Consider the following 13,121-nt stretch of genomic DNA (forward strand, 5'->3'; position numbering starts at 1 on the left):
CCTCTGCTCTTACATGGGGGCCACATGATCACTTTTTGCCAAAAGATGGTCCAATGCTTGAGAGAAAGACTTTTTTCTCTGGATCCTTACGAATGTTAGATCTGAGAAAACGACGAGACGGGAACTCTTGGAACTCCAGTTTGTACCTTGGAGCTATTGAGGAAGTCCCCCATTCGTCTTGACACTATTCCTGCCAGATCCTTGAGAACTGCAGAAGAATTCCGCCTATTGAGCCAGCGGGGGCGCCTCCTCATAAGGAGGCTTCAGTATCTTGTATGTTTCCTCCCCCAAGACCTCCTTTTTCTCTGGGGTTAACCCTGAGGATGACCTTTTGAACCTGATGGCTGAAGCCGTCGTGACCGCCTGGAGGCTGATGCCCCTGGCACAGAAGGAGCTTTAAAAACGAAAATACATTTACTCCTTTTCTTAAAGTGGAGTTCCACCCAAAAGTGGAACTTCCACTCAGATTCCTCCCCCCCTCCGGTGTCACAGTTGGCACCTTTCAGGGGGGAGGGGGGTGCAGATATCTGTATATTACAGGTATCTGTACCCACTTCCGGCATAGATAGCCGCAGAATCTGCGGTTATTTACGTCACTTCCTGTTCCCCCCCGCTGTCTGCTGGGAAACACACGGGTCTCAGAGACAGTAGGGACCATCCATATTGCGCTGCAGTAGGGAACCGGGAAGTGAAGCCACAAGCAGCTAAAAGTCAGCAGCTGCAGTATTTGTAGCTGCTGACTTAAAAAAAAAAAAAACATTTTGGCGGCGCTCCACTTTAAATGGCAAAAGGGGAGCCTTTTCCACTAGAATTTCTTTGGATGTATTATCCAAAATATCCCCAAATAGCTGTTTAACTGCAAAAGGAAGACTAGCCAGTAGCTTCTGCATGGTGCTTAGCGAAGGGGGCAAGGCCTGAAGTTTAGAATCTCTTGAAGTAACTATTGCAAACATAAAGCTGCCAGATCCTGGGTATGCTGAGCAGGATAACCTTGATCACCTGTTTAAACTGGTCTCCAAACGATTAAGCAATTCTTGTCAGCGCAGGCTCAGACACTCAATCTGCCAGAGAAAAAAAGTAGTTTTTTTTTTTGTTTTTTTTATAGGAATTCCAACTTTTTATACGTTGGATCTCTAAGCATTTGAGCATGGTCTGCCGGACAAGTCAAGCTCTTATTCACAGAGGATATAATAGCGTTAATTGCTGGCATACCCTACTTAGTGAATTTCCTCCACCATAGGATAAAGCGTGAAAACTTTTTAGGAGGGAAAATAATGCTTATCTGGGTGATCCTCTCAGATACAAAAAAGCTTTTCCAACAACGGACAGGAAAAGGCATACAGAGCTTGAGGAGGCTTTAGCGAACCCAAACACTCAGTTAAGGGTGCATAAATGTGGAGCAGACCATTCAGCAAGCAATTGCACCATCAATCTTAAGATTTGAACAGCTGATTCTCCCGCATTTGATACCTCAGAAGAGGAGTCATCAGCCTCACCACGGTCCCCTGAGGGAATTTGTCTTCTCCCGCCCCTAGTTCCTCAGTCTGAGGGTCCTGGGCAATGGAAGAGAACCTGTCGCATTTTGACCCATACTGGGATGCGATTAAAGTCGCAAAACGTTTTTTTTTTAAACCCATCATGGCTGAGGATCTTTTTAGTAAAATAAACAGGGGCTGCAGTGTTGAAAACAGTTGCAAACATTTAATCGCCCCGATGCTCACTCTGACCAGCCACCCTCTCTCAGGGGTGGATGCCATTTGTAGAAATTAGTAGGCTTTCCAGAGCTTGAGGGAGACCCTTTTAGCTCTTTTTTGGAGGTGTTTCAACCCCCCCCCCCCCTTCTGACCTTAGCCTGATGCACAAAGCAGAGGTACTACCAGAAGAATCGCATCCACTGCTTGAGCAATAGTCCAGCCACTGCTGCTGCTATTAATGCTCAGCCTGATGCAAATAGTAAATGTGTCAAATAGGAAATGCCTGTGTCACCAAAACCTCTTTCATGCTCTTCTTTGCTCTTATGTCTCTATGACAATTTTGCAGCCAGCACAATTTTTTTTTTTTTTTTTTAAACACACGTGTTGGAGTTAAGCTGCACATTGTGATCTTGTTCACTGCAGCTTCACAGATGACTTGGAGCAAATAACTCCCACAGCACCAGATGTTCAGCAGAACACAGGGCATCCCATCAGCTGCCAGCACAACACTGACAAGCATACTTCATTACAGCGCCCATTGGAGCCTATTAGGACGGTGTAGTGAAGAACCTAGGCAGTCGTAGAAGTAGCTTCTAGCCCCACTACTAGGACATACAAACAGGAAGAGGTCCCAATAGGATGGTGTGGAAAGTTCAATCACTTAGTGATGCTTTTTCTTCATATATGAGGTAAGAGTTCTGCGAGACTATTCCTTGAAGAGACCACTCGTGGAATTATTTTTTATGGACTCGTAGCCAAAAGTGATGTGATTATATACATCTCTACATCACTTTTGGCTACAAGTCCATTGTAACACTTTTTAGGTCTGCATTTATGTGACATCACCCATTGGTTGGATTTGGAGATCCCTCATACATCCCATTTGTTCATTGCCCTCCATTTAAAACCTCCGCAGTACAGTAAAACCTTGGTTTGAGAGCGTTTTGCAAGACAAGCAAACATTTTTAATACATTTTGGACTTGATATACAAGCAATGTCTTGATATAAGAGTAGCGTCATGTCACAACTGAGTATAAAAGAGAAGAGAGGCGCCTCTAAGTGTAGCAATATAGTTACATTTAATGAAGGTACAACATTTAGCAACATATTGATACACTTAGTTACATAGAAGGTGAGGTTGAAAAAAGACACAAGTCCAACCTATGTGTGTGATTTTATATCAGTATTACATTGTGTATCCCTGTATGTTGCAGTCGTTCAGGTGCTTATCTAATAGTTTCTTGAAACTATCGATGCCCCCTGCTAAGACCCCACCGCCTGTGGAAGGGAATTCCTCATCCAGTATTTGTTCTCCATATAAGATTTGTTTACCATTCATGTGGACACTAGTTATTTTTGATTTTACACAGTTATTTTGATGGACATTTGTTGCACATTATTTTAGCTCTCCTTTGGGGGACTTCCTACTGCACTTCATTTAGTCCTTTTGCACACAGTGCTTTTGTGATCATATGTATTTTTATTACACTTTTTTTAGTTCCTTGTATATTGCACATAGTGTTTTAAGTGACTTATATATCCCTGCGGGAGACCACCTTATACATTTTTATGTTAGAAATGTTCATTTACAGTTAGAGAAGTCTTTAAAAAAAAAAAAAAAAAAAACTTTGGGGGACTGGAACTCCGCTTTAAGTTCTTTGGGGACTTTCGGGTGTTAGCCATCTTGTAATGGTTTTCATAGTCTTTTTTGAACACTGGTCAATGTCAGCCACAAGGGAACATTCAATATTAACATTACTGTCTTGATTACTATACCACTACTTTTTCTTCCTATATACCAGTGGTCTCCAAAGTGCGGCCCTTTGCTTGCCTTTATCTGGATCTTGGGGCACTATTCCTGATCGTACTCTTGCCTTTCTTATTGCATTCTTTGTAGTTCTGGAATTACGATTTTGGCCCTTCGGCCCTATATTTTTTTTGTGTGTGAAAAAAATAACTGCAATCAAAGTACACACAGAAAATGGAGATTGATAATTTATTGTGATATCATTCAAGAAAAAAAATATATTCGAAAATAAAACTGCAATAATGACAAGCTGAACTAATTCTGTTTAATAGCTGTGCTTCTTCAGGCTTCAGTGGCGTAGGTCTTGAAGAAATCGTAGGCTTTGGGCACAAGAACCAATAAGGGCACATAACTGAGAGCTATATTCCACAGAACTAGTTTCTTTCAATTGGTGTGAGGCCCAGCTAATTTTCCCCAAAAGCGCAGCTTCAGCAGAAAAGATAGCATCAGGGACAGTGGGCTTAGCATGGACAGGATCAAGGTTTGATCTGGTAAGAACACAAGCAGGGACATCTGGAGCAGGGTCATCCTGTAGAGATAGCTGATGCTCTCGCACTTGAGAAAGAGCAGCCTGAGGATTCAAGGCTGAGAAACAAAACCAAATTCACAGGGTTAGCTACTGTAAGGAGCAAATAAACAAAAATAGCACTTTTATGAAAACACAAATCAACACTGACCAACCATTATAGTCTAGGTCAGTGATGGCAAACCTTGGCACCCCAGATGTTTTGGAACTACACTTCCCATGATTCTCATGCCATGCACTCTGCAGTGTAGTTGAGTATCATGGTAAATGTAGTTCCAAAACATCTGGGGTGCCAAGGTTCTCCATCACTGGCCTAGGTGGACTGAGAGGAATAAAATAGCCCTTCAATGAACCTATTACAAACTAAATTTACATAGTTACATAGTAGGTGAGGTTGAAAAAATACACAAGTCCAACCTATGTGTGTGATTATATGTCAGTATTACATTGTATATCCCTGTATGTTGCGGTCGTTCAGGTGCTTATCTAATAGTTTCTTGAAACTATCAATGCCCCCCGCCAAGACCACCGCCTGTGGAAGGGAATTGCACATCCTCGCCTCTCTTACAGTAAAGAACCCTCCACATAGAAGAAGAGGTTTAACCTTAAACTAATTTTAATGAGTGGCCACGAGTCTTGTTAAACTCCCTTCTGCGAAAATGTTTTATCCCTATTGTGGGGTCACCAGCATGGTATTTGTATATTGAAATCATATCCCCTCTCAAGCGTCTTCTCCAGAGAGAATAAGTTCAGTGCTCGCAACCTTTCCTCATAATTAATATCCTCCAGACCCTTTATTAGCTTTGTTGCCCTTCTTTGTACTCGCGTCATTTCCAGGACATCCTTCCTGAGGACTGGTGCCCAGAACTGGACAGCATACTCTAGGTGCGGCCGGACCAGAGTCTTGTAGAGCAGGAGAATTATTGTTTCATCTTTGGAATTAATCCCTTTTTAAATGCATGCCAATATTCTAAAAAAGCAGCAGCTTGGCATTGCATGCCATTGCTGAGCCTATCTACTAGAACCCCCAGGTCCTTTTCAAGCCTAGATTCTCCCAGAGGTTCTCCCCCCCAGTGTATAGATTGCATTCATATTTTTGCCACCCAAATGCATTATCTTACATTTTTCTAAACTGAACCTCATTTGCCATGTAGTTGCCCACCCCATTAAATTTGTTCAGATCTTTTTGCAAGGTTTTTCCGGCGGAGAAGTTATTGCCGCTCTTAAGCTCAGTATCATCCACAAATACAGAGATTGAACTGTTTACCCCATGCTCCAGGTCTCTTATGAACAAATTAAACAGGATTGGTCCCAGCACAGAACCCTGGGGAACCCCACTACCCACCCCTGACCATTCCGAGTACTCCCCATTTATCACCACCCTCTGAACTCTCCCTTGTAGCCAGTTTCACAATCCATGTACTCACCCTATGGTCCCTGCCAACGGACCTTATTTTGTACAGTAAACGTTTATGGGGAACAGTGTCAAATGCTTTTGCAAAATCCAGATACACCACTTCTACAGGCCTTCCTTTATCTGGATGGTAACTCACCTTCTCATAGAAGGTTAATAGACTGGTTTGGCAAGAACAATTCTTCACGAATCCATGCTGATTACTGCCAACGATACTGTTCTCATTACTAAAATCTTGTATATAGTCTCTTATCCCCGCCAAGAGTTTACATACTATTGATCTTAGGCTAACTGGTCTGTAATTGCAAGGGATGTATTTTGAGCCCTTTTTAAATATTGGTGCTACATTGGCTTTTCTCCAATCAGCTGGTACCATTCCAGCCCAGTACCGTCAGTAAAAATTAGGAACAATGGTTCCCTAAGTACCCTCGGGTGCAAGCCATCTGGTCCCGGAGATTTATTAATGTTAAGTTTCCCAAGTCTTATTTTAATTCTGTCCTGTTAACCATGGGAGGTGCTTCCTGTGATGTGTCATGAGGATAAACACTGCAGTTTAGGTTACTGAAGCCCCCCCGATTCCCTCGTGAAGACTGAGGAGAAGAATAAATTCAATACCTTTGCCATCTCCCCATCCTTTGTAACCAGATGTCCTTCCTCATTCTTTATGGGGCCAATATGGTCTGTCCTTCCTTTTTTATGGTTTACATACTTAAAGAATTCCTTGGGATTTTTTTTGCTCTCCTCCCCTATGTGTCTTTCATGATCTATCTTAGCCATCCTTATTGCAGCCTTACATTTCTTGTTGCATTCTTTATAAAGTCGGAATGCTGATGATGATGATCCCTCAACCTTGTATTTTTTAAAGGCCTTCTCCTTTTTACATTGGAGTTAGGCCTCCAGGAATTTTGTTCACTCTTTTAAATTTATTACCCAATGGGATGCATTGGCTAATGCCCTTATTTATTATACTCTTAAAGCACACTCATCTCTCCTCCATGTTCTTTGTTCTTAAGATTTTATCCCAATTTATGCCTTCTAGCAAGGTTTGTAGTTTAGGGAAGTTGGCTCTTTTGAAATTCAGTGTATTTGTATTCCCCTTATGTTTCCTATTTGTGTGATTTATACTGAAGCCAATTGACCTGTGATCGCTGTTTCCTAAATTGTCCCGTATTTCCACAAACGTGATCAAGTCTGTATTGTTGGTAATCAGTAGATCCAGTAACGCTTTATTTCTAGTTGGTGCGTCTACCATCTGACCCATAAAATTATCCTGCAAGACATTTAGGAACTGGCGAGCCTAGGATGAATGTGCGGTTCCTCCGCCCAGTCTATGTCTGGATAATTAAAATCCCCCATTATGATAACACTTCCCATCCTTGCTGCTAATCAGGTTAGGGGGCCTATAGCATACTCCCAGTATTATTTTCCCCTTAGCTTCATCCCTTTGGAGCTCTACCCATAAGGATGCCACCTCCTCCCTAGCTCCCTTAGTGATGTCATCTCTCACATTCACTTGTACATTATTCTTGATATATAGGCATACCCCTCCCCCATTTTACCCTCTCTATCCTTGCAATAAAGGATACCCTTGAATGTTTGCCAGCCAATCATGAGAGCTGTTGAGCCAGGTCTTTGAAAATCCCACAAAATCCAAATCTTCCTTGTACAACAGTATCTCTAGTTCACCCATCTGGTCCGCCAGGCTCCTGGCATTGATGAACATGCCACAGTTTAGACCGGTCGCATATTATCCTCTTATTGGGTGTTCCAAGATTGCAACTCGGACTTGCTACTATACTTACCTTGAGTTTATATGCTTTGGTCAACCTACCACTAGTGCCCCCAATACTATCCTCTGGAATATGTTCCGTGCTGACTATCTCTACCTCTGGAGCTCCCCCCCAATCACCTAGTTTAAAAACCCCTCTAACTTTTTGGCCATCTTCATTCCCAGCTGATCTGCACCCTCCTCATTTAGGTGCAGTCCATCCCTTCTATAGTACCGGTTATCGACTGAGAAGTCATCCCAGTCCTCCATTTAAATGGAGGACTGTTAAGTATTTAAATACAAGAGGTTTATTTTTCATTTTTAACCAGTAGACAGAAACTATGACAATGTCATTTTACAGTGTTTAAGCAGGACAGACAATTTGTAAATATTTGCAGATGTGTGCTAAGACATTAACTGCTTCCACCCCACCCACTGTAGCAGGGTGGGAGCTTTGCCGTTCTGAGCTGATACAATGGTACGTCACTCAGAATGAGAGGCCATGCAGCAGCGCAATCCTCTGAAGGCTGTGATCACTGCCAAGCACAGATCGGAATATGGGAACTGTGGGCCCTCGCGATCACATGATGGCTGTGTCCAATCAAAGCCTTCAGTGTAAACAGACACTGACAGTTATCCCCGCTGAGCTTAGTGGGGGGCGAGCGGGGGAAGTTGCAGCCTGTGCTGACAGCTCTGTAAGTGATGATTTTACACACAGAGCTGTCACAGATCACACAGGCTGCAACCATCCCCACACATAGTACACCAAGCACCACTGTCCCTGTCCTATGAACATCTGGCAGTGTCCCCATGAACATCTGTATCAGTGCACAAAACATCTGCAATAGTGTTCCACTGTGACCGCCAGTGGATGATCAACATATTTCATAGTGTACAAAAACATCTGTCAGTGTACCAGTGTCCCACCAATAAATAAAAAATTGAAAGCGCCCCCGCCCCTCTAAGCTCGTATGCAAAGGCGAACACACACTTAAATGGCGATCACACCACACATGAGCCATCGCTGCAAACGTCAGAGCAAGAACAATAATTCTAGCACCAGACCTCCTGTGTAACTCTAAACTGGTAACCAATAAAGCAGGGGTCTCAAACTGGCGGCTCTCCAGCTGTTGCGAAACTACAAGTCCCATCATGCCTCTGCATGTGGGAGTCATGCTTGTAACTGCCAGCCTTGCAATGCCTCATGGGACTTGTAGTTTTGCAACATCTGGAGGGCCGCCAGTTTGAGACCCCTGCAATAAAGGCTTATAAAACGTCGCCTATGGAGATTTTTAAATATCGAAGTTTGGCACCATTTCACAAGTGTGCAAAATTTTAAGAGTGTGATATTAGGGATGTGGGCAATTTCTCCTTCTCCCCACTAGTATTGAACTATTTTTGTATATCTAAAATGTATTTATGCATTAAGTCTGTAAAATTGAGATTGAAAAAACTGCTGCACAAATACCGCGTGTGACAAACATTTGCAAAAACCACCATTTTATTCTCTAGGGCCTTTGCTACAAAAATATATAATGTTTGGGGGTCCTAAGTAATTTTTTAGCAAAAATACAGATTTTTTTTTTCTAAAATCCAGCTTCCCCATGCATCAATATACCAGTATTGTACCTCTGTTACACAAAAATACACATTTTCTTTGGTTTTGAAGACCAGGCCTCACGTCCATCCATGGATGTAGTTTGCAGATCATTTCAAAAACTTCCTGGTAAACAGAGGACGGACACACAGGACGGACCAGCCAGTATGACCCAGGAAAGAGTTTATCAGCTGTCCTCATTAGCACACCTTCACACAAAGTTTTCACAGCACCCCCGGCATTCCTCCATGTGTGAATTTGCCTGACTACCCCAGCGTCACTTCAAACGGGCACGGGGTGCATGCTAAATTCCCTGGGGCCAATTGCAGCCCAAGGGGCATCCCTGATGTAGTGCAAGTACCTGCCTGATTGGATACAGAGTAATTGAATTGATGGTGTCTCCTCCTATTATATAGTTTTGGTAAATCTAAAGGAGATTGTACAATCAGATTATATAGTGTATGGCCACATTTATACAACTAAAATTACCTAGTTGCCCTATCAATGTTATTAATGGCACACCAAAGAAGAAAACACATATTTTGCCACATGAAAAAACAGGTGACAAATTCAGTAACAAATTTACAAAAATGTTCTATGAGCTACTTTGCCAGGTGGAGCGCAGCCCATTGAAATCGACTGGCTGCCCTATTTGTGTCACTGAAAAAAACAAGCCAAAAAACATGTACTCCTACAAATCTAGGTGCGAATAGGGCCTGAAAGTGAAAATGGTGCGTTTACAGAAGAACAATGAGGCTACATTCACATGCTTTTCCAAACGCATGGAAAACTGCACAGAAAATGTGCGCTTTGACAATGCGTTTCATAAATGCTGTAAATGTGCATCGTTTGTGTTGTACTCACATGTTAAAGGCTCCCCAAGTGTGGCAAACACTCTAAAAACTGCAGTAACGTACCATGCGACGCTCCAAAAATAGTGCTGGAGCTTCTCTGGGGCGATTGTTACGTATAGGGCAGTCTATTCAAGTGAATGGGCTGCCCTGTGTGTGACGAGTGAAAACACTTTAAAAACACACAAAATGCATGAGGAGATACTTGTATAAAGATGCCATACACTATGCAGTCTGATTGTACAAACTCTGTAGTTTCCTTTAGATCTACCAGAACTATAGAATAGAGTACACACCTGAACAATCCATTCAATTTGTAGCAAATCCGGCAGGCCCTTGCACTACATAGCTGATGGGAGATCTAAAAGGAGATTGTACAATCCAGATTGTATAGGAAGTGGGTGGAAGGTGGTATTGTAATGAGGGAGGTGTGGTCAAGAGTGGTGAACACACCCTATCACTCCCTCTTCTGTGATGCAACAAGGAAGTGATGGCTTCTGGGAGATGACCTAACAGGAAGTGAATGCTGACACAAGCTACAGGAAGTGATGTAGTCTGAAAATCCATTCAAAGCTACAAGACTGACAAGATTCTAAATATCATGTGAATGAGGTAAATGAGAGAAAGGCACATTGGGAGGGCTGGGTCAGGAATGGAATTGGAAACCGCTTCTATTTATTATGAAATAAGTGAAATTCTTCCCTTCACTGAAGTTAAAGAAGATTTGCTGCACATTAGGCACGATATGCAGAAAATGAGAGCGAGAGAGAACCACTGCTTTAGAGGGTAGAGCACAATTGAGGATGAAATGCCACCATTGCTACAGGATGTTCGTCTGATCTCAGCAAAATCCTCTGATACTGCTGCAAGTCAAGAATACGGAGAACAGGCTTAGACGTAGTAATATTCGGATAGTCGGTATGCCTGAAAAAGCAGAGGTCGAAAACCCTGTAGACTTTATTGAAAACGGACACATTTAGGAAAAAATCTTGCACTATTTTTTCTGTGGAAAGGGCTCACAGGGTGCCATTTCAAGCTCAACCATCAGGGGGCCTTGATGGACCATTTTTGCTAAAACTTCTTCATTACAAAAAGGACAGAGCTATCATTCTTTGGATGGCCAGACAACAGCCTAATCTTGAAATACAAGGCAAGAAAGTTTCCATATATCCTGATTTTTCAACTGCTGTCCAAAAACAGAGAAATTTGCTATACCAAGCAAAATTGCGCGTGGTTGCAGACGGATCTGTGCATTTCTTTGACAACCTGGTGATGGCATATAACTGGCTTGATCGACGTGAGCGACAACTTAAAGGCGGCCAACCGCTAATGTGCACTGGCCTAAGAATACTTGTCCTTTTCTAATGGTACAGTATAATCTCACCATTTATTATTTCACGAGAGCTAAAGATCAAGCACCAGGAATTACTGAGTTTGTCTTAATAGGCATTGGATAACTCTTGTGTTTGTCACGAATGACTCATGAGTCCTGGCCCTTTGTGATACCACCCTACGATACCCTGCTGGGAATTTGTGAATATAAGTTCACACCAGACTGTTGGAGTTACTGTTTTACAGTAGGTGACTGCGATATTGTGTCAATCTTGCCGTTGTTATCGGCGAAATTTGACACCTGCGAGACCCGTTGTGGGAGCCAGCGCCGTGTGTTTTTCTTTCCCAATGAGTGACAGGCAGTGCCGACAGCTGTCTGGTATGAATCATGAGGGGGAATGCCGCGCCAAATTTTAAATAAAAAAACAGCATGGGTTCCCCTCCAGGAGCATACCAGGCCCTTCGGTCTGGTATGGATTTTAAGGAGAATCCCCTACGCTGAAAAATCGGAGTGGGGGGTCCCCCGAAAATCCATACCAGACCTTTATCCGAGCACGCAGCCCGGCCGGTCAGGAAAGGGGGTGGGGACGAGAGAGCGCCCCACCCCTCCTGAACCATACCAGGCCGCATGCCCTCAACATGGGGGGTAGGTGCTTTGGGGGAGGGGGGGGCGCCCTGCGGGCCCCCCACCCCAAAGCACCTTGTTCCCACGTTGATGAGGACAAGGGCCTCTTCCCGACAACCCTGGCCGTTGGTTGTCAGGGTCTGCGGTCGCGGAGCTTATCGGAATCCGGGAGCCCCATTTAATAAGGGGGCCCCCCGATCCCGGCCCCCCACCCTGTGCGAATGAGTATGGGGTACATCGTACCCCTACTCATTCACCTAGGGAAAAAAGTGTCAATAAATAAAACACACTACACAGATTTTTAAAGTAATTTATTAAGCAGCTCCGGGGGTCTTCTTCCGACTTCTCCGCTCTCTCCAGCCTCTTCCGCTATCTTCTGCCGCTCTTTTGCTAGCAGTGGCCCGGTCTTCTGTGCCGTCTTTTCCCCTCTTCTCTTCTTCCGATGTTGACACGACGCCCTCTCCCGCTGTAATGTTGTGTGAGCGCTCTGCAACGACTTATATAGGCGGTGACCCCCCTTATGACGTCATAGACCCAGTATGCGCAGGGACTGTGGCGTCATAAGGGGGCGGGGTCACCGGGTAACATCACCTGGTGACCATGCCCCATGCCTATATAAATGGTTGCGCAGCTCGCACACAGCATTACAGTGAGAGAGAGCATTGTGTCAACATCGGGAGAAGAGGGGAGAAGACGGCGCAGAAGACCGGGCCACCACTAGCAAAAGAGTGGCAGCAGGTAGCGGAGGAGCCCGGCAGAAGAACCGGACACCGTGAGAAGAGGCCGGAGAAGTTGGAAGAAGACCCCCAAAGTCGGAAGAAGACCCCAAAGCTGCTTAATAAATTACTTTAAAAACCTGTGTAGTGTGTTTTATTTATGGACACTTTTTTCCCTAGGTGAATGAGTAGGGGTACGATGTACCCCATACTCATTCACATAGGGTGGGGGGCCGGGATCTGGGGGGTCCCTTATTAAAGGGGGCTCCCGGATTCCGATAAGCTCCTCGCCCGCAGACCCCGACAACCAACGGCCAGGGTTGTCGGGAAGAGGCCCTTGTCCTCATCAACATGGGGACAAGGTGCTTTGAGGTGGGGGGCCCCCTCCCCCAAAGCACCTACCCCCCCATGCTGAGGGCATGCGGCCTGGTACATTTCAGGAGGGGGGGGCGCTCGCTCGTTCCCACCCCCTTTCCTGACCGGCCGGGCTGCGTGCTCAGATAAGGGTCTGGTATGGATTTTGCGGGGACCCCCACGCCGATTTTTCGGCGTAGGGGGTTCCCTTTAAAATTCATACCAGACCGAAGGGCCTGGTATGCTCCTGGAGGGGAACCCATGCCGGTTTTTTATTTAAAGTTTGGCGTGGCGTTCCCCCTCATGATTCATACTAGACAGCTGTCAGCACTGCCTGTCGCTCACCGGGAAAGGAAAAAACACATTTTTCCTTTCCCGATGAGCGAGCCAGCGCGAGATGCACAGTACCCTATCGCCGAGCACCAGCGAGATGGGA

General features: G+C 44.5%; 1 protein-coding gene across 2 annotated transcripts in view; it reads right to left on the bottom strand.

Moving 5' to 3' along the window:
• Positions 1–3,677: 3,677 nt before the first annotated feature.
• The window catches only part of ZNRD2 (zinc ribbon domain containing 2), an 83,991-nt gene continuing 74,547 nt past the window's right edge, over positions 3,678–13,121 (bottom strand). For both annotated transcript variants that reach the window (XM_073605159.1, XM_073605158.1), the window contains exon 4: positions 3,678–4,087. In XM_073605159.1, the coding sequence (XP_073461260.1) occupies positions 3,792–4,087 (296 nt within the window). In that variant the 3' untranslated portion in view covers positions 3,678–3,791. The remainder of the gene's footprint in view (positions 4,088–13,121) is intronic.

The sequence above is a fragment of the Aquarana catesbeiana genome, linkage group LG11, assembly GCF_042186555.1.
Source record: "Aquarana catesbeiana isolate 2022-GZ linkage group LG11, ASM4218655v1, whole genome shotgun sequence".
NCBI classification, from domain to species: domain Eukaryota; kingdom Metazoa; phylum Chordata; class Amphibia; order Anura; family Ranidae; genus Aquarana; species Aquarana catesbeiana.